The 20496-nt window shown below is 42.8% G+C and overlaps 3 protein-coding genes across 6 annotated transcripts in view; 1 reads left to right on the top strand and 2 right to left on the bottom strand.

Annotated features, from left to right (window-relative positions):
* Positions 1-10658, bottom strand: part of yaf2 (YY1 associated factor 2) — a 31492-nt gene extending 20834 nt beyond the window's left edge. The window contains exons 1-2 of the mRNA XM_056277102.1: positions 10313-10658; positions 9792-9917 (exon numbers count right to left, since the gene is read on the bottom strand). Of these exons, the coding sequence (XP_056133077.1) occupies positions 9792-9917; positions 10313-10338 (152 nt within the window). The 5' untranslated portion in view covers positions 10339-10658. The remainder of the gene's footprint in view (positions 1-9791; positions 9918-10312) is intronic.
* Positions 10659-11390: 732 nt separating this feature from the next.
* zcrb1 (zinc finger CCHC-type and RNA binding motif 1) lies at positions 11391-16228 on the bottom strand. 3 transcript variants are annotated; one of them, XM_056277640.1, is made up of 8 exons: positions 16092-16228; positions 15793-15901; positions 15584-15612; positions 15058-15169; positions 14792-14899; positions 13876-13985; positions 13685-13763; positions 11391-11783 (listed from the first exon to the last, which is right to left on the bottom strand). In XM_056277640.1, exons 2-8 carry the CDS (start codon positions 15874-15876, stop codon positions 11631-11633), a joined length of 675 nt encoding a protein of 224 aa, XP_056133615.1. In that variant the 5' UTR covers positions 15877-15901; positions 16092-16228; the 3' UTR covers positions 11391-11630. The 3 variants fall into 3 exon arrangements, with proteins under 3 accessions (XP_056133615.1, XP_056133617.1, XP_056133616.1); XM_056277642.1 differs by having other exon boundaries at positions 11391-11779; XM_056277641.1 differs by lacking the exons at positions 15584-15612; positions 16092-16228 and having other exon boundaries at positions 15793-15872.
* A 49-nt stretch (positions 16229-16277) lies between these two features.
* pphln1 (periphilin 1) overlaps positions 16278-20496 on the top strand; it is a 65879-nt gene continuing 61660 nt past the window's right edge. For both annotated transcript variants that reach the window (XM_056276019.1, XM_056276018.1), the window contains exons 1-3: positions 16278-16308; positions 17012-17072; positions 18402-18466. In XM_056276019.1, coding sequence (XP_056131994.1) covers position 17072; positions 18402-18466 — 66 coding nt within the window. In that variant the 5' untranslated portion in view covers positions 16278-16308; positions 17012-17071. The remainder of the gene's footprint in view (positions 16309-17011; positions 17073-18401; positions 18467-20496) is intronic.

The following is a 20496-nucleotide window of genomic DNA, read 5'->3' as shown; positions in this document are numbered from 1 at the left end:
GCATGATTAACCAAGATGCCCCCCGTTTAAACCATGTGTCAACTCTTCTCGGGGATGAGGTGAACTCATCCAAGGGATAATAAAACAACATTCAAACATGCGAGTGATGACAGGTTCTCATCCAACCAAAATGGTTTATGCTTGGTAAGGCGGAGCCGGTGAAAGCTATGCGCATCAGTCAATCTGTCACCAGAAGACGCCCTAGGTTAATTTCAACCCCTGGTGAGAGAAGGAGATGAGAGGGGGGGGGGGATACCAGTGATGGGAAACAATACAATGAGCTCTGTCGTGACTTGTGGAAATATAATATGATGAAACCAGCTCCTGAACTCTTCACCGTTACGCTGATGAGTGTTCCCTTTGTGGGCCTGAAGCGGTCGGCTCGGCTGTGTGAGCAGATGCAGGTGGTGTAGGCTAGACACTGGAAAAGGTCAAACCCAAGCACGTTCTCCCACACCTATTACTGTTTGGCTATAGATGGTGTTAAGTTTGCAAGCACTGTTAAATGGCTCTCTATCAGCACCCAGAAAAGGAATTTCACTCTCTGAACATTTAGCTCTATTTGAATCATAGGCAAGTGTCTAACGTATCAAGGTGATAAAAATAAGAATGAAACCTTTCTGCTTCTTCATTTGACACACATATTTCATTCTGCAGTGCTTGCTGGCTACAATACTCCGATCTGAGTGTCAGCGGTTTGCAAAAGTAAATATTACATACAGCTAATTACTTCCCACGGCATTTCATGTGGTCTGAGTTTTAGTCTTTGTTGCTCTTGACTTTTTGACCATCACCTTCTTCATATTTTTGACTAATCAGAATCACTTGAGTCCATAAACATATTTATTGCTTGACAGCATCACATACTGTAATGTTTGTACTGTAGTATGGCTACAAAATTAGAAGAAAAAAAAGTTGAATATACAATTTGACTGTTGCAAATTATCAAAGTTGCAAGTGGTTCTGATAGTTTGTCATTGGGAAATGTGTTCCAGACAACTTTTCTAAACAATTCAATACAATATATTGCCATTACACCATTCCAGTTAATAAAAAACAGTCTAGTATGACAGTCCCTCTAGTGCAAAAAAAGAAGACCATTTTAAATATTAAATAAGTACAAAAACAAAATTAATAAAAATAATAGAAAAGAGTGGTCCGCGGTGGTGTAGCGGTCTAAGCATCGGCTCTGTGTCGATGCAGCTGCCCACTGGGGACTGGGGTTCGCGCCCCGGTCTCGTCAGATCCGACTATGGCCGGACTCGACGAAGCAGCGATCATTGGCAACGCTGTCTTCGGGAGGGGGGCGGAGTCGGCTTGTGTTCATCACGTGAATGCGTCTCTGTGTGTGTCGGAAAAACAGTGGTTCGGCTTGGAGTCGCCTTGTCACGAAAGTGGCGAGGCGGTCTCCTTCGAGACTGCCGGCCGGAGAGATGCAGTTGGCGAACGCATACAGTGCGAGGGTGGGTGTTTGAATTAAAATAGGGATCGATTGGCCACTAAATTGGGAGAAAAAAGGGAAAAATCAGAAATAAAAAAAAAAAAAATAGAAAAGAGTTAGAAAAACTAAATGTATAACAAGTCGTCACTGTTAGCATAAATCATGGGTAATATTACATAGTCATCGTGGAAAATATTCCACGGTGCCATGAAAAATTCCCATTACTGCACAACCCATGTCCATAGTCAGGCTTAGTAATCAGTGTGTGGGATGGGTGGGGGTCACTAGCTTTACAGCTTTTGGAAAGAAACTGTTCTTTAGTCTGCTGGTTCATGACTGTATGGTCTGGTATCTCCTACCATATGGCAGGGGGTCAAACAGGTGGTGGTTGGGATGTGATGGGTCCCTGGTAATGCAACGGGCTCTCCTCAGACATATCTTGTCAAAGATGTCCTGAATGGATGGCAGTGCAGTCCCAGTAATACACTGGGCTGTTTACATTACCCGCTGGAGAGCCTTGCGGTCAGCCACAGTGAAGTAGCTATGCCAGACTGTGACGCAGCTGGTCAATATGCTCTCCACTGTGCATCTGTAAAAGTCAGTCAAGATCTGAGGTTGTAGCTTGAGCTTCCTCATCCTCCTCAGAAAGTGGAGACATGGTGAGCCTTTTTGATGAGAAAGGAGATGTGGAAGGACCATGATCAGTCTTGGATTAAATGGACCCCTAAGAATTTAAAACTCTCGACTCTCTTAACAACAGCTCCATCAATGTGGATAGGTGTTTGGTTTGTGTTGTGTCTCCAAAATCCACAATCAGCTCCTTTTGTTTTTCTTATGTTGAGGCAGAGTTTGTTCTTGGTACTCCAGCCTTCCAGGAGCTCCACCTCCTCCCTGTATGCTCCCTCATTGTTATTATGGATCAAATCTACCACTGTTGTGTCATCTCCAAATTTAAGGATGGAGTTTGTTTTATGCCTGACGACACAGTCATGGTTAAACAGGGAGTATAACAGTGGGCTGCGGACACAGCCCTGCGGCGCTCCTGTGTTCAGGATGAGTGTAGTGGAGGTGTGGTCTCCCATCCTGACAGACTGAGGTCTGCCAGTGAGGAAATCTAGGATCCAGTCACATGTGGAATTGAGAAGACCAAGGGCTTGTAGTATGCTGAGCAGCTTTGTAGGAAAGATGGCATTAAACACTGAGCTAAAGTCAAGGAACAGCATCCTCACACACACATCTCTGTTGTCAAGGTGAGTGAGTGCAAGGTGGAGGGCTATGGAGATTGCATCTTGTGTCTGGGATGCTGGCTTTGATATGTGCCATGACCAGCCCCTTGAAGCACTTCATAATGGTGGAGGTCAGTGCGACAGGACTGTAGTCATTCAGACATGTGATTACAGGGGACATTGGGATGGGAATGACTGTGGTGGTCTTGAAGCAGGTGGGCACTCTAGCTTATGTGAGGGACACATTGAAAATGTCAACATAAACCCCAGCTACCTGATGTGCACACATTCTGAGAGCTCAGCCAGGAATGCCATCAGATTGTGGTGGTCTTGAAGCAGGTGGGCACTCTAGCTTATGCGAGGGGCACATTGAAATGTCAACAGAAACCCCGGCTACCTGATGTACACACAGCAGGAATGCCATCAGATCCAGTGGCCTTGTGTGTGTCCACCCTCCCCAGACATCACGCCACGTCATCCCTAGATAACCAGTTGGAGCAACAGGGCGTCATGAGCCGTAGTGGTCCTGCAGTGTGGCTCTGAGTTGTTGGCTTCAAAGCATGCATAAAATGTGTTGAGCTCATTCAGCAAGGAAGCATCAGCAGTGGGCGCACAACTAGTTTTGCTTTTATAGTCTCTGATTGCCTTTTCTTTTCTTCTTTTTTTTTGCTATTCAGACCCCATTCCAAACACCACAGAAAAACTAATGTCCCTCAAACTGAGCAAATTTACACCATATGTTCAAGCCCCACCTCCGCTACCCCCAAACACATAGACATTTTCAATCTTGTGCTTTTTTTCCAGTGCTGATACAAAAATTATCCAACAAAACACATGCGATCCACATCTTGATCAACATATCAGGGGGAGAAAATGCAACAAGATTTTTTTTGTCCATGTTTTCTGTTTATTGCATGCAATTTTCTATCTCTTGCAGTCAGATTATGCGCTGAGGCTCTAATGAATTATCCTGTAATTTTTGACCTGACTCAAAGTGTCAGGATCAATTCAATTTATTTTAATGAAAATGATCTGATCAAGTCTAGTTTCTCTCTGGACAACTTAAAATCCACAGTATCTTGACTCATACTCTTTCGAATGAGAAGTGAATCCTCTATTTTCTGGATTATTAGACAATGAGTCAAGATCCAAAATGTATCAGTCTTCTTGACTCTGGTTGACCATGACAAGAATGAGAGCATGTTTTCATGAGCATTGTCAAAAACAATAAAATTACTAAAATATGACTTCTGAACCCGAATGATTTACAGAAGGCCAGACAGAACAGGCAGAACTGCAAAACAATGTCCAATTTTCTCTCTTTTGACATCTCTCTCTCCCTAATTCTGTTTTATTTTTTCCTGGTAAAGTAGTTCAAACCTGCTGCTATTTTGCTACTCTCAGTCAATTCACAGTCTGAACAATATGCTCTCAATCAACTAGTTGCGTTAAGGCACTGATTGTAAATAATTTCTCGGTACTGGTGGGATTGTGCAGGAATCTGCTGAACCTCCGCTTCAGAAAAAAATGAATCTCCATTTGTTAATGTCTACCTCTCTCCATCTTTCATGCATTCATTCCTCTTATTCGTTTTCTATCCTCCTCAAAACTGTCCCTCCTCTTCTTCCTCCTACACCTTCCCTTGGTCCCCGATTTCTCTGCCCTTTCATACTCATCATCATTTCTCCTTCTTCTGAAAACGTCTTGATCCTGACAATGTGCTTTAAGGGTTATACTGTATTTAGCTGCAGCTCTCATCTATGATTCACAGTGAGTGAACACAGGTCACTCAGCACAAAGGCATGAGTAGGGCTCAGCAAGTAGGTGTGAGGACGAAAGAAATTGAAAGGTGAAATTTAGAAAATAGAGGCCACTTTTATACAGTTTAGGGTTCTATTGTATAAAATAGGCACATGGTCACAGCAAGAGCTCATTCATATACTGTATGCAATGTAGTGCAGCCCCTTCTTGTTACTTTCTCATAGGTTTACTTCTGTCAGCTCTGTGTGTGTATGTGTGTGTCTTTGCCCAAACTTTGAAATTTGATGCTTTGATTCAGACAACGTGAGAATCGAAACATCCACAAATGTTTCAAATCATGGACATTTAACTTTGACTGATCAAAAAGTGGAGCATTAAAAACAAAAAACCCCCAAAGAAAACAGTAAATTAACTTTCACGTAGTGACATTACCATATTTTCTGTTTGCTGTAACCAAGGCTCCTTGCATAAAGTGGAATTGAAAAGGAAACCATAAACCATCCGTTTTCACTGCCTCTACAATTGAAGACATACTGTGCTGTTGACCTTATTTCATGGGACATCCTCTCACTCAATCCCTTTAAAGTGTTTGTTTGTGTGTCTGCCAATCCCTCCTCTGTCCTTGTCACCTTTCCAAAATGCCCAGAGTGAAGAAAAAGTGATGACAAGACCGCATGACAGGATGCTATGGTTCAGACAGGTTCTTGGCTCAGAGGCCAGTAGCTTGATTCTGCACAGCTAATAGATTGGCTTCTTAATGTTATCCAACTACTCCCCACCTATCGGTCAGTCTTTAAGTCCAGTAAACCAGTAATTAAGACTTTAAATGTGTGGTCTAGTGACAATACAGAGGAGCTGAGAGGATACTTTTCCCTGCATGGACTGGGACATTTTCTTCCAGGAAGCAGATATTGACATGGTCAATATCTGCCTAGATCTCTTTCTGTGTGGATACTTCAGAAAACTGTTAAGAGATATCCAAATAATAAATCCTATATCACAAAAGGAATGTTTTAATAGGGAGAAAATGGAGATCAGGAGACACCAAAGGCTGCACAAAAAGACCTCAATCAGTAATTGAGGCTAGCACAGATACAGCATAGGGAACAGGCACAGAACAAGATTTGTCCAAATCTGACACAAAGAAACTGTGGGACTCAGTTTGAGAATTTGCCAATATGGATTCCAAAAGGAAGCCCGCGTTTGCTCATAATGAAACTGCAAGGGCAAATGAACTGAACAATTTTTATATGCGATTTGAAACCGATACTTTTAGATAAAGTAACTTGTAATGTTTGTGATGACAGCATGTTAATAGATCCATGTACTGTTACCAAGGTTCTTAAAGTTATACACAATAACAAAGCCATGGGGCCGGGCCGATTGGCATGTCTACTTTTCTTTTAAGAACATTTGCAGAGGAACTCACGCCGGCCTGGCATCGACTCCTCCAGCTCTCTATAGATACACACACGGTGCCAGAGCTCTGGAAAAAAACATCAATTATAATTCCAGCTCCCAAAAAGTCTTGTCCTCAGGAAAATAATGATTACAGGCCGGTGGCTTTAACCTCCAATGTTATGAAATCACTGGAGAGGATCATAACAGTAGAACTACATAGGGAGGTGGAGGCATCCCTAGATCAGCACCAATTTGCCTATATAAGAAATAGCAGCACAAATGACACAATCTCCACAATACTGCACGTTGTCTTGAAGTGCTGAGAAAGTCCTGCTACATATGCCAGACTTGCTTTTTATTGATTTTAATTGTTGTTGGTTTTTTTTATTATTTTCCCCCTTTTTTTCTCCCCAATTTTGTCCGGCCAATTACACCACTCTTCCGAGCCGTCCCGGTCGTTGCTCCACCCCCTCTGCCAATCCGGGGAGGGCTGCAGACTACCACATGTCTCCTCCAATACATGTGGAGTCGCCATCCGCTTCTTGCCACCTGACAGTGGGGAGTTTCACCAGGGGGACGTAGCACATGGGAGGAATAGATCGCTACACTACCCGTACGCCTCAGTTCTGCTTTTAACACCATTCATCCACACACCCTGCTTAGAAAATTAGTCCAGTTGAATGATAATCGTTTTTTGACTGAGTGGTATAACTCTTTTTTAACAAATAGGCCACAACAAATGAAATTTAATTCAGCAATTCCTGTTATAGTAGTAAGCAGTACAGGGGTCCCTCAGGTGTGCATTACTTCACCCTTCTTGTTTACTCTGTATACAGCTCCTAACCTAATCAATATGTCATGAAATTCTCAGAAGATACTGTTATTTTCAGTTTACTCACAAGTAACTCCAACATTGCCAGCTATAAAGCTGGACTGGACAGGTTTGTGGACTGGCGTGATGAGCAACACTTGAACATTAATGTACGTAAAACTGAAGAAATTATGTTCGATCCCAGATCAATTGGAGACCAGAGCTCTGTTACCATAAATTATGGCCATGACATTAGACAAGTCAGTTCTTATAAATATTTAGGGGTGGTCGTCCAGGTGGCATGGCGGTCTATTCCGTTGCCTACCAACATGGGGATCGCTGGTTTGAATCCCCATGTTACCTCTGCCTTGGTCAAGTGTCTCTACAGGTACAAATGGCTGTGTCTGCAGGTGGAAGCCGGATGTGGGTATGTGTCCTGGTTGCTGCACTAGCGCCTCCTCTGGTCAGTCGTGGAACCTGTTCAGGGGGGAGGGGGAACTGGGGGGAATAGCGTGATCCTCCCACATGCTGTGTCCCCCTGGCGAAAATCCTCACTGTCAGGTGAAAAGAAGCAGCTGGCGACTCCACATGTATTGGAGGAGACATGTGGTAGTCTGCAGCCCTCCCTGGCTTGGCAGCAGGGGCTGGAGCAGAGATCGGGACGCTTCGGAAGAGTGGGGTAATTGGCCGGATACAATTGGGGAGAAAAAAAAAATTTAGGGATCCACAATGATAGTGAGCTTAACTGACACACATGTGGCAAGTGTGTCTGTGCGGGAATCCATCAGCGCCTCCGTTTCCTTCGGCGACTCAGGAGTATTTGGTGTCTGCAGGAATTTTATGTTAATTTTTTATAGAGCTACAATAGAGTCTATCTTACGTTTTGGTATCACCAGCTGGTTTGGAAACCTAACAGTGAAGTCTACAGTGCAACTATTTAGTCTGGTTATGGGAAGGCCCACACCCCTGACGTCCCAAGACATTTTTGAGCAGTCCACTATTCGGCAGGCCAACAGGATTTTATCCGACCCTTCCCATGTGCTGAATTCTGAGTATGTGCTAATGAACTCTGGAAGGAAGTACAAGGTCCCTTTGTGTAAACACAACCATTATACACATTCATTCATCCCTCTGTCAGTTAAACACATTATTTTATATATACATATTTATTAATTCCCTTGAGGAAATTTGTCTTCTGCATTTAACCCATTCTAGTTGTGTAGCTAGGAGCAGTGGGCAGCCACCGTGCAGCGCCTCAGGACCAACTCCAGTTCTTCTTTCCATTGCCTTGGTCAGGGGCCAAGACAGGACTGTTAACCCTAACATGCATGTCTTTCTGTTGGTGGGAGGAAACTGGAGCACCCGGAGGAAACCCATACAGACACAGGGAGGGATTCGAACCCAGGACCTTCTTGCTGTGAGGCAACAGCGCTAACCACTGGGCCACCGTGCTGCCCACAAATTAATGGGCAACTCCTGCGGGGCAGACGGAACAGTGGGGAGGCTCTAAGATAACTGCTGACTCCACCAAATACTTGTGTGCTTGTAAGCACGTAAAGTGAGATGTGTTGTTGCTTGTAATTTGTGTACTAAGACATGTATGTTCTGAGAAGTATGCCTTCCAACCTTTTTAAGTTTTAACAGTGTGAAAGGCTTTGTGACTAATTTGCTCAGTTGTTTCATCTCAGGCTAATATTTGCAAGTGTCCCCATTTAATGTGTTTCTATTGTGATGTCTGGTTGATGCAGCAGTTCCCTTAATCCAAGACAATTTTCTCACACGGGAGACAATAAAGTAACCTTAACCTTAAAAAACTCAGCATCAAATAACAATGAAGAGGAACCTACTATAAAATGAGCTGCTTCCCTTTGTTTGAGTGAGTATAGCAACCGGTTGCCTGTGTGTTTATGAGTGTGTGCGGTCTATGTCTGAGTGTCTCTGTGTATGTGTACAATATCCACTCATGTGTAAAATGTGCACGTTGTGTGTTTGTGTGTATACTGGTGTGTATGTGTATGTGTGTTTCATATGACAGCAGGCTGATTAAGCAGTTGCATAGTAATGAGCCATGGTTGTCTGTCTGGCAGCTGCTCTGACAACCTCTTTTCACAACTAGCCCTCCCACGCACGTATGCACACATGCACGCGCACATGCACACACACACACTCATGCAAAAATGTGCAGAGACTCGTACAGACACAAATGCAAACAAATGGACTAAATGTGTACATATTTTCTTATATAAAGACAATGAGTGTGTACATGTGTTCACACACGTATAGAGACAGGAAGCACCTATTACTAATATTGCAACAAGATAAATATCACAACACATTGGTGTAAGAGTTAAATGACTCATCGGAAAGACTGTGGTGTGTGGTAGTACACTATGGGATAATCGGCGATGCACTAAGGAAGGAGGTCATGTTCAAACTCTGCTATAGCAGTCACTGCTTCTCATAGTTACAAATAGGAGCTATTCTCTCTCTCTCTCTCTCTCTCTCTCTCTCTCTGTTGTGTTTTTTCCCCCAATAGTCAGTGCCACCCACGCCACCCACACCCACTGGGAGTGGCACTGACAACACTGCCACTCCCTCCAACAGGCTGGCTTCAAATCTGTCAGAATAAATATTAGCCATAGAGTGGTGGTGTGTTTGAGTTCTCTCAAACTGCGCTCGCAACTCTAAGTGCACCCATGTGCACTTAGAGTGTTTTTATTTTAGTCTAGTTTGTGTGTGAACCTTTAACAGGAAGCATATATCCTGCCACAAATATCTCAAGGACAACCAGATGGATAGTTGTGCTTAAAAGAGCATGCCTCTTCATTGCTGCACTGAGGTCAAGATTGTCTCCTTTGACTTGCCAAGACCTAAGACATAACTACTTCTTACCAATATGTGTGAGTGGCTGTTTCGTGAAGAGATAAGCACAGGCACCGAGTTGGAATAGCCAGCGTATTGCAATTTTCCTAATCTGCTCAATGTTTGCCTATGTGACACTTTATACACACATTAACAGCGACAAAGAAGACCGCTATAGCGTTTCGACTACAAACTCCCCAGTGAGCAGGGAAACCACAACTTGCAAAACCCACCGAAAAGCTTGGAGTGCTGCGTGTTAGATCGGACACAGTCTCATTCACAAGCTTACCTTGTCGACGTCCCTTTCCTGACATCGCACATCATGCACTTGAAAGCCTCCGCTGTGTTCTTGTACGTGCACACGCTACAGTCCCAGTACCCCTCGTCGGAGGAGGGCTTCGGTTGACGCTTCGGCCTTTTAAACAAAACAAAACGAGCGGGGAGAAGAAGAGGGGAGAACAGAGGAGCAGACAGAGTGAGTTCAGCTCGATCGATGGCAAACATCTGGATAAGCCTGTCGGATTTGAAAATCATCTACGAGAGCTACGACCCAAACGCCGTAATTGACGATAGGGATTTAACTCACACGCACGTACGTATGTTACGTTCACACGCACACACATACACACTGGCAGAGAGGTATTAAGAGGAAGGAGAGAGAGAAAGAGAGAAAGAGAGAGAGAAAGGGAGAGAGAGAATCCCTGGAGAAAATCCATTTTTTTCGTGCGCTCGCCGACGTCGTCGCCTCCCTCCCCCCCCCTCCCCCAGTTTTGAATAGCGGCCCATACGCGAAACAAGTCGGCGGGTTACCTTGTAGGACTCCTCTTGTCGCCCATGCCAGACGGGGTTTTTTGGAGGCGTCGACGTGAGGGTACTCCTTCTTATTTTCAAAGAACCGACGCGCCTGTGCCGCTTGCTCGGCTCCCAGCTGTCGTGGAAACTCCGGTTGGAAAACGGTCACATGGTCCGTCCCCGTCCAATCAGGGTGCGAGTCGTTTCCTGAGGCTGCCATACCTCGCGGTTTGATACGTGCGAACAGCGTCGCGTCCGATTCACCGACATGTCGCTGCGGCGACTGCCGCGATGTCGCCGACTCTGCCTCGCTGCGGCGACTTCGACGCGTTCGGCACCCGCCGCGCCGTTGTAAGCCTGTAGAAAAGCCCCCCCTTCCCGGCCGGATCACAGACGCGCTAACCACCGGGGAATCCCTTTGCCTTCATACGCCGAGAGCATCAGACGCATGATTTCAAACGCTCGAACAAGCTGACTGGGCGAACCAGTAAATGGATCTCAACACACCACCATGGACTTCTTTTTTTCCTAACGCCCCCCCCCTCACATTGGCTTGGTAACTTACGCAACTGAGAAATGAGGGTTTTATTTAAAGGACAAAGTAGCCTTTTATCACCGACAAAAGTAAACATGACGCCATGTTGGCCATTACACGTTAAAAAAAAGGTCCCTTGTCCCAATTGTATAGAAACAGTAGTATGGCTCTTCTACACCGTTGACACACAACACGATAAGAAAGTTGAATCGGTTCATCTGGTCACAACGTTCATTGAAAGAAGCTAATCTAAGTGACCTCTTCGGTCTCAACTGACTGCAGGTATCCCCATCCTTATAAACAATACAGTGGCACAATGACCGAAAACGACGATCGGTTTCATATGCAAATTACCGTGACTATTAACTACAGTTACAATGATTGGGTAATAGTTGCAATCACAGCATTGTATGATGGCGACATATGTACTCCATTCCCCAGTCCTCTGTGACTAGAACACTTGGTCATTGTAACTCTAGTCAATGCTCGAGGCAATTTGCGTATGAAACCGATCGTCGTTTCCGGTCGTTGTGCCACTGTGTTGTATATAATGATGGGGAACCCTGCAATCGGTTGAGACTGAGGAGGTCACTTGGAGGAGTGATGACAGGTTTTTCTCAATAAACGTTGTGTCCAGATGAACTGATTGAACTTTCTTTCTTTGATTTTCTTACCTTGATTATTGAGCATACATAAAGCCATACTATAAGAGGGGGAAAAAATTGGATGCTCAAATCTAATCTAATAAACTAGATATTTATCCCATCCTTTATGATAATGTCCACTGTCATTAAGTAATTATCAGTCACTGAGTTCTTCTTCATCACTGAAGTAGGTGCTCTTTTTGATCCTCGGTTTCTTGGACTCCTCGGATGATGAAGCTTGAGCACTCTCTTCACGAGCTAAAGACAACTGCTTCCACCGACGCTCCTCTTCCTCCTCAATACGGGCTTGCTTGGGGGGAAAACACAAAGGACAATGGAAATATAATTACACAAGAAGATAACACAGTGAACATATGCAGCAAAGTCCAAGCTCTTCACATGCTAGAGACAGTATTGCGATGATTCATTCCTCTATACTAACTGTCCTCTCAACTTCTGTCACGTTCACTACAATGTGCTCACTGATTCCCAGCGGAAAGTGATGGTTTGGTACAAATGTGACCTAATCAACTTGGTCATTTGAATACTTTGAGCGAGATACATCTACAAACCCCAATTCCAATGAAGTTGGGACGTTGTGTAAAACATGAATAAAAACAGAATACAATGATTTGCAAATCCTTTTCGACCTATATTCAACTGAGTAAACTACAAAGACAAGATATTTGATGTTCAAACTGATAAACTTTTATTATTTTTTGCAAATATTCACTCATTTTGAATTTGATACCTGCAACACATTCCAAAGAAGCTGGGACAGGGGCAACAAAAGACTGGGAAAGTTGAGGAATGCTCAAAAAACACCTGTTTGGAACATTCCACAGGTGGACAGGTTAATTGGAAACAGGTGAGTGTCATGATTGGGTATAAAAGGAGCATCCCCGAAAGGCTCAGTCATTCACAAGCAAGGATGGGGTGAGGTTCACCACTTTGTGAACAACTGCGTGAGCAAATAGTCCCAACAGTTTAAGAACAAACGTTTCTCAATGTATAATTATAAGGAATTTAGGGATTTCATCATCTACAGTCCATGATATCATCAAAAGATTCAGAGAATCCGGAGAAATCTCTGCACTTAAGCGGCAAGGCCGAAAACCAACATTGAATGCCCGTGACCTTCGATCCTTCAGGCGGCACTGCATTAAAAACCGACATCATTCTGTAAAGGAATTACCACGTGGGCTCAGGAACACTTCGGAAAACCATCGTCAGTTAACACAGTTGTCGCTACAAGTGCAAGTTAAAACTCTACCATGCAAAGCGAAAGCCATATATCAACAACACCCAGATACGCCGCCGGCTTCTCTGGGCCCGAGGTCATCTGAGATGGACTGATGCAAGGTGGAAAAGTGTGCTGTGGTCTGACGAGTCCACATTTCAAATTGTTTTTGGAAATCATGGACGTCGTGTCCTCCAGGCTAAAGAGGAAAAGGACCATCCAGATTGTTATCAGTGCAAAGTTCAAAAGCCAGCATCTGTGATGGTATGGGGGTGTGTTAGTGCCCAGGGCACGGGTAGCTTGCACATCTGTGAAGGCACCATTAATGCTGGAAGGTACATACAGGTTTTGGAGCAACATATGCTGCCATCCAAGCGACATCTTTTTCAGGGACGTCCCTGCTTATTTCAGCAAGACAATGCCAAGCCACATTCTGCACGTGTTACAACAGCGTGGCTTCGTAGTAAAAGAGTGCGGGTACTAGACTGGCCTGCCTGCAGTCCAGACCTGTCTCCCATTGAAAATGTGTGGCACATTATGAAGCACAAAATACGACAACGGAGACCCCGGACTGTTGAGCAACTGAAGTCGTACATCAAGCAAGAATGGGAACAAATTCCACCTACAAAGCTTCAACAATTAGTGTCCTCAGTTCCCAAACGCTTATTGAGTATTGTGAAAAGGAAAGGTGATGTAACACAGTGGTGAACATGCCCCTGTCCCAGCTTTTTTAGAACGTGTTGCAGGCATCAAATTCAAAATGAGTGAATATTTTCAAAAAACAATAAAAGTTTATCAGTTTGAACATAAAATATCTTGTCTTTGTAGTGTATTCAATTGAATATAGGTCGAAAAGGATTTGCAAATCATTGTATTCTGTTTTTATTTATGTTTTACACAACGTCCCAACTTCATTGGAATTGGGGGTTGTAGAATGAGTATCTCTTTGGCTCCATTATCTGTACACTAACCTGAAAAGCTATAGCTTGACTTAAGCTGTCAAGGGCTGGGTCCTCTCCTTCCTCCTCCTCCTCACTCTCTTCTTCTTCACTAATAGGAAAATAATACGTATGGGTAAGTGAAAGGTAATGACTTTATGAGCAGAAATAGTAGTATTAAGAACATCTACACTTTATAGCAACAGTGTCACAAGGATACTTACACCTGCTCAGGCTGTTGGACCTTTTTCTTTTTCTTCTTTTCTTTCTTCTTTGGGGGTTCCCTCTCTCCTAGCATGTTTTTGGGGCATGCATAACTCAGATGTCCTGTATCCTACAATGCATAAAGTAATAAAATCACTGACTTAAATGTAAAATAGATATAGTGAACTTTTAACATTTGGATATTGACTGTGTCGGTCATGTGTGCAAGCGTTATTATAGTGATCATAAAATTAATTTGCCTGTATCAAAAAAAGTGCACAGCTCATCAATATCACTTTGCATTTTAACTTTATGGCTCTATCATTTTTTGCCCCCCCCCCAATCCCATGGAGGTATACTAGCTAACTGCGAGTACTGTATATGAACGAGTGAGGGCATTCCTTTCCTATGAAGTATGAACTTACTCACAAAATACTTCTCATCCTGGACACCACCTGTTTGACCTGACACCCTCTGGCAGGCGCTACAGGACCATCAAAATACGGACGACCAGATTTAACAATGTTTTCTTTCCCTGACCCATAAATACAGTGATCTCCAAGCACTGAATGACCCCTCATGTGCAATATGTTGACTGTCTTTCTAGGGCAAACCATTCATTCATACTAGCGCTATTACATTCATACCATTGCAATAATTATTCATTCTAGTGCAATAACTACATCCATACTAGTGCAGTAATTACATTTATTCTAGTGCAATAAGTATATGTATTCAAGTACAAAATCACACTGTATTTACTTATTTATCTTATTATTTTCGAACCTCTGTTTTTGGCTGTAATTGTTCGGATGGATATTGTGGTTGTTTTGTTTCCCCATGTCTTTAATGCACCAATCAGGAACAGTACTCTTACTTTCGTTGTATTCTATACAATAACAATAAAGGCTTTCTTCTTTTTCGTCTCCTTCTTACCCCACATTCATAACATTTGGATTTGTCAGTGTAGTTCCGTCTCCTGATGAACTCAGTTGCTCGTCCATTGTCAATGGCAATACTTGCTTTGACTGTTCTGCCAAATAACTGTGGGAGAAAAATAACAAAGAAACCTTTCAAAACAGTAGGGCTATGAAAAAAACATTATCATTGAAAAGAGATTATATTAATCTATACAACAGCTTAGTATCAACTTTGTAAGACAATTTGTCATCTGGGTATATTAATAAGTAGCACTGGCTTACTTGTTTGTTGTTCAGTGTCCGTGCACAGTTATGTGCCGATTCTTTGTCAAGAAAAAGAACAAATGCCACTCCTTTACTCCTGCGAGTATCTTTGTCTTTAACAATTGTGACCCTGGGGAAAGCATATGGCTTATAATTCCAAATTCTGTGTTTGCAAGAAAATGAACATTAAATTATCATCGACTACAATATGCAGAACTTATGAATAACTTGCTCTGTTGCTCTCCCTGAGGTTTCTTCCTATTTTTTTCGCCTTGTTAAAGGTTTCTTTTTAGGGAGTTGTTCCTTATATGATGCGAGGGTCTAAGGACAGGATGTTGTGCTATTGTAAAGCCCCTTGAAGCAAATTTGTAAGATTGGGCTATACAAATAAAATGGACTTGACTTACAAATATCTTGCTTGCTTGATCTAACTCGTAGATCCTTAGGGCATTGCACTGGCAATGCAATTTTAATAAGCACAATAAGAGTACATTGCAATTATACGCTGAAAGTATTCAACAACTTTTGGATGTTGTTTACTTACTTTACAACTTTCCCATACTTAGTGAATAGCTGAAACGGGAAAAAGGTAGTTACTTCAGACGGTAATTTAGTGGGGTTATTTGGACATGCAAACTACTTTGGTGAAGATAGGACAGGCTCACATTTGGCCGAACTAGGGGTAATTTTGTAACAGACAAGTTTTCTGGACATTAGTGTTAACAAATTAGATCACAGTAGGGCAAGACTTGCCTTGTGGAGATCATTGTTGGTCAGGGAGAAAGGCAAATTTGATACGTATACAGTGCTTTTGCTCGGTGCCAAGCCACCACTCATACTGGTTTCAATTGACGAGGGTCCACTTTAAGAAATAACATTCAGTCATACATTATCAGACTGGACAGTTGACAAAGCGTTAATTCAAAATTGTTATACCATATATGTCATTAAATTTTTATCTTGGATAATTCCAATAAATCAAACTATATTTATATAGCATATTTGGTACAATGACATACAATGCAACACGCTTTACATTACATCTGACTTACCTTCGGAGCCAACACTTTTAAGAAGAAAGTCAAATGACGAAGACGAAATGAAATGGGAAGCGGATATATCGCTCTAGTAAGTCATGTTTGTAAAACTGTACGTCCATTTGTGAAGCGACCTGCGGAGTCTCATAACGTCGCACCGCATTGACGTCACGAACGGTTTTATCCAATGACAGCCTGTTCCTGTGCAGCCGTCGGGGAAGTCGAGAAAGAGGTTAGACTGTCTTCCAGCATTTTACGATTTAAAATTTAATTTCTCCGGGATTTTCGGTGGTTTTCACCTAAATTTGAATTATCACGCAGCGCTGTTGTGTATTTACCACCGTTAATTACCTCAATATTTGCCAGCCGAACTGCTTTCAGACAAAGTAGAACGCGTTGGTCTTGCAAAATGGAAGAAGGCTAGCCAATTAGCAATAACAGTTTTTCCTTACAAATGTGCCGAGCGCAGCAGCAGCGTTATTTCTAGGTTCTAGTTTACACGCTTGCAGTTGTGTAGTTTTCCAAGTTATCACAGGTCAGTCCGCTTTTAGTACAGGGTGATTCGTAACGTTTTTTATACGTAATAACGTGCCTATCACTATGTGGGTTTCCCTCAATTGCCGTGTTCATGTACGTGCTGTGAATGCAGTCTGAGTCCTTCCATACGAATCCCGGGGGAAATTGCATTTGCTTGCGCTATCTCGTCCACACACAGACATCGCTTACTAACCTAACTTGCTTGGAGTAGTAACCTCGGTTGTCTGAGTGACTACAACCTATTTCAACACCCAGGTCCTAGCAGTTTTTCGCGTTTTCTATGCATCTGGCAGATGCAGGGCGAGACATGTTTTTTAATAATGTTTAACCGATTATACATTATCTCTGTCACATATGTATGCTTCGTAATTTCAGACTTATGGGTTCATCTTTCACAGGTTGTATTGAAGATCAAGATTTCTCTCTAAAGCCTGTTTAGAGTGATCCTTGAGTCTACAAGTAAGTTATTAATCAACCAGTGTTTCCTTTACATTTCTTCCAACAGTGACGAACTGTCGCAGCAAGAATGTTGTCATTGCCAGAGAACATGAGATTTCCTTAGACTCACATTGCGTAAATGCCTAGGGCTGTAGTCAACCAAAGGAAATCTTGGTCGACTGAAATCGTGCCTACTCTCCAACCAGTCGATTGGTCGCGCAAAGAAAAAATCTGCACATTATATGTCGAGATTAACTAAATGGGCCACAATGGGTAGACTAATTAACCTAAATGAATTATAAATAAACATAAAAGCCAGTATTTGTATCATCTTAAATCATTTATAACCTAATTATTGTATACTGAAATGATAACAACAGACTCGGAGCCGACCAGCATGGCGTGCACACATTCATATGATTTCCGAAAATAGAACTATTTCAACTGGTGATCCCCCCCGGGGGGGGGGGGGCTTTCACAAGCCATTGGAAATAATGGGTTTCAGAGTGCAGTGGTGCTGTTGTCGCATTGTATCTGAAATGACCTTAACACCGGCGATTGTCCAACCAATGAGAATTTTGTCAGACGAGAGCATATGGAACAACCAACCAACTGACCTGGAGACTGCAGCCCTATAAATTACCCCAAAATCCTTGAATCAGCTCCAACAACTACAAGAGAAATGTCCATCTATATTGTCCCCTTGTTGTGTAAAATCATGCAATTAAAACTAGTTCCACTGCTGTAACCTGAACCTGAACTACAATCAGCACTGGAACCAGAATATAATTTTCTAACCAAAATTTGCCCACAGCTGCCACAGTTTCAAAAGATGCTCAGAGTAAAAACTGAATCGTTAATTAACTTGAGCATTCAATCCTAAAGCCTCATACCATGGATTAAAAAACAACTAAAAACTTGAACTTAGTTTTGATCATTTCTTGTATCTTGAAAAGTTTAGGAACTAGTTAAAAAGTCTTAAAATATGCTACTGTTGTTCAGTTTTGATATGTAAGATGACTTCATATGTGATGTATTTTTAATCTAGCACCATCCCATATATCATAATGTGTTTTGTAAAGAACAGCCCGCAGCTACAGAGTGAGAAGGTCCTTTCCTCAGGGAAATTGTCCAGTCATTATCAACCCACATCCTGATAAACAGTACTGATCATTCGTGGAATGCAGTTAAGAGAGTAGAAAGTGAGAAAGTATGGAAACTTCAAAAAAAGTGCTGGCAATCTGTCAAACGTACAGAATCTGGAAAAGAAAACATTGATTTTCATTGTGTGTTCTCTTTCCCTGGACGACAATGCTGTGCATGTCCTTATCTCTTTTCTTTCTGCTACAGTGACATACAGGAGAGACAGGAGCATACGAGATGTGTTTGAGGAACGCTTTTTATCTGAAAGAGGGGTGAGACAGTTTGAAACAATATTTTGTTTGTAATGTCATGCCGTAATCATATTTTTGTTTTTCTTGTGTTTCTTATGGTTACCTTAGATATTACTTGTATCACATTCAGGGGTTAGCAAGTCATGAAGGACCCAAGATTTCAGTGTCCACTTTAATCAAAGCAGTTAAATTGCATGAACCAGGAATTTATGTGAAATTGTGAAAACTGAAAATAGGTGAATCAAAAATAATAAGTGATTCTTTATGGCTGAAAAAAATGTCCCTTAAAAAAACTCTTAAAGTGCAGCCACAATTTGCTAAAGTAAAAAAAAAGTTTTAAATAGTGCAATAGAAGTAAACAGTAGTAGTAGACAGTAGTAACTACTTAAAAACTAAACATTCAAAAATAAACAGGATATACCGGTCCTTGAAACGCGGGTCCAAGGGAGTGGCAACTGCATACAATGGCTCATCCTCGATGGTTCAGTCTTTTCTTGACAGCCTCTAGAAGGGTAGCTTTCATTGTTTTTATACCTGTGTCTTCCTGGTTCTCCTGAGCAAGCAGCCATTTTAGCACCATGACAGGGGGATAACTTCAGCTGCAGAGGAGATGGAGGAGCTCATTTGTCTGGTCAGTTCTTCAAATGGTACCAGAACAGCAACGGTTTTCTCCAGCAAAGCCCACTGGTTGGCTGTCAGGGTCGCTGACAGGTCGTGGTCAGCTCCATATGAAGAAATCGATCGCTTCTGCTCCAGTAGACTCTCGACCTTATAAAACGTTCTGTTCTACCTCGTCGCCACATCTTTGTGCAGGTGTTTGCTGGGCATTTGGAAATCTTTCTGGATATCCTCCAGGCTTGTAGTAGCCAGTGGTGAGTGTTTAAAGTGCCCAATTGTCTTTCTAGCATTTGCCAGCGCATCGCTCACACTTCACTGTAATAGTAGCCACCAGCTGCACCACTAGCTGGATTTAATGGGCGAAGCATCCCAAACTCTGCACATCCCTCGCTTTCTTCATGTTGCTTGCATTGTCGCACAAAACAACATCAGCGTTGGACTTGGGGATGTTCCATTTTACCAGCATCCCTTCAACTGTTTCAGCAATTGATGTGCCAGTATGTGACCCATGAAATTCGTTTGCTTGCCGCACCGCGCTTTGAAGAGCAAATGTCAAGCCGTGCCCAGCCAATGTGCAGTTAAACTGAGCAAAGACACTGGGCATATGTCGGCACTCCAAATGTCAGTTGTAAAGCTAATCGCCTGCATGTCTTTTAGCCTATATGAAATGTGTTCCCCCACTGTCTCATATAGTTTGGGGAAGGCAGTTTCTGAGATGTGTTTGCGACTTAGCAAACTACCTTTAATGATCCATTAAGTGGCGAAATCCCACATTTTCGACGACCGACGGGTTGGTCGTCCAGAACAATGAATTGAACAAGTTTGTTGGTTATCTTTGTCCTTTTTGGGCTGTCTTTGTGGAATTTATCGTGTCGTTGGTGTAGTGATGTCTCGTAGTTATCATCCTGGTGTATCTGGGATTGATTGGTCAGTGCTGATGTGAGCAGCTACAGTCTAGGAGCCACACTACTACAGGCACACAAAAGGTGAGCTTAGGCCTGTTGCCTTTTGTCCACGCACATTAACAGACGTTGAGAAAAGGTACGCTCAAATCGAAAAGGAGTGCCTGGCAGGAGTGTGGGCGTGTGAGCATTTTTCTCGCTACTTGCAAGGTATGGACAGTATCTGTTTACAAACAGATCACAAGCTGTTGGTTCTATTGATGAACATGTATGACCTGGATAAAGTACCCCTCAGGTGTCAGCGTTTGCTGATGCACCTCATGCGCTTCAATGTGAAGGTCGTGCATGTGCCAGATAAGCAACTGATAATGGCTGGCACACTCAGTAGAAACCCACTTAGAGAAGAGACTGTTTCTGATGCTGAGGAGGACATTACGGCATGTGTGGAGGCTGTGGTGACAAGCAGACCAATGTCAGCCCACAAACTGGATGACATCAGAGAGGCTACACGCAATGACACAGCTCTCCAGA

The sequence above is a fragment of the Lampris incognitus genome, chromosome 3 (assembly GCF_029633865.1).
Source record: "Lampris incognitus isolate fLamInc1 chromosome 3, fLamInc1.hap2, whole genome shotgun sequence".
Classification (NCBI taxonomy): domain Eukaryota; kingdom Metazoa; phylum Chordata; class Actinopteri; order Lampriformes; family Lampridae; genus Lampris; species Lampris incognitus.
Note: the sequence above shows the minus strand (reverse complement) of the source record. Positions and strands in the feature narration are given on the sequence as shown.

Excerpts from the sequence above, each read along its gene's own strand:
- zcrb1 (XM_056277640.1), bottom strand. The coding sequence starts at position 15,876 with ATGAGTGGTGGCTTGGCACCGAGCAAAAGCACTGTATACGTATCAAAT. Across the intron at positions 15,613-15,792 it reads CCAACAATGATCTCCACAAG|CTATTCACTAAGTATGGGAA; the intron begins GCAAGTCTTGCC and ends TTCCCGTTTCAG. Across the intron at positions 15,170-15,583 it reads AAGTATGGGAAAGTTGTAAA|GGTCACAATTGTTAAAGACA; the intron begins GTAAGTAAACAA and ends TGCTTTCCCCAG.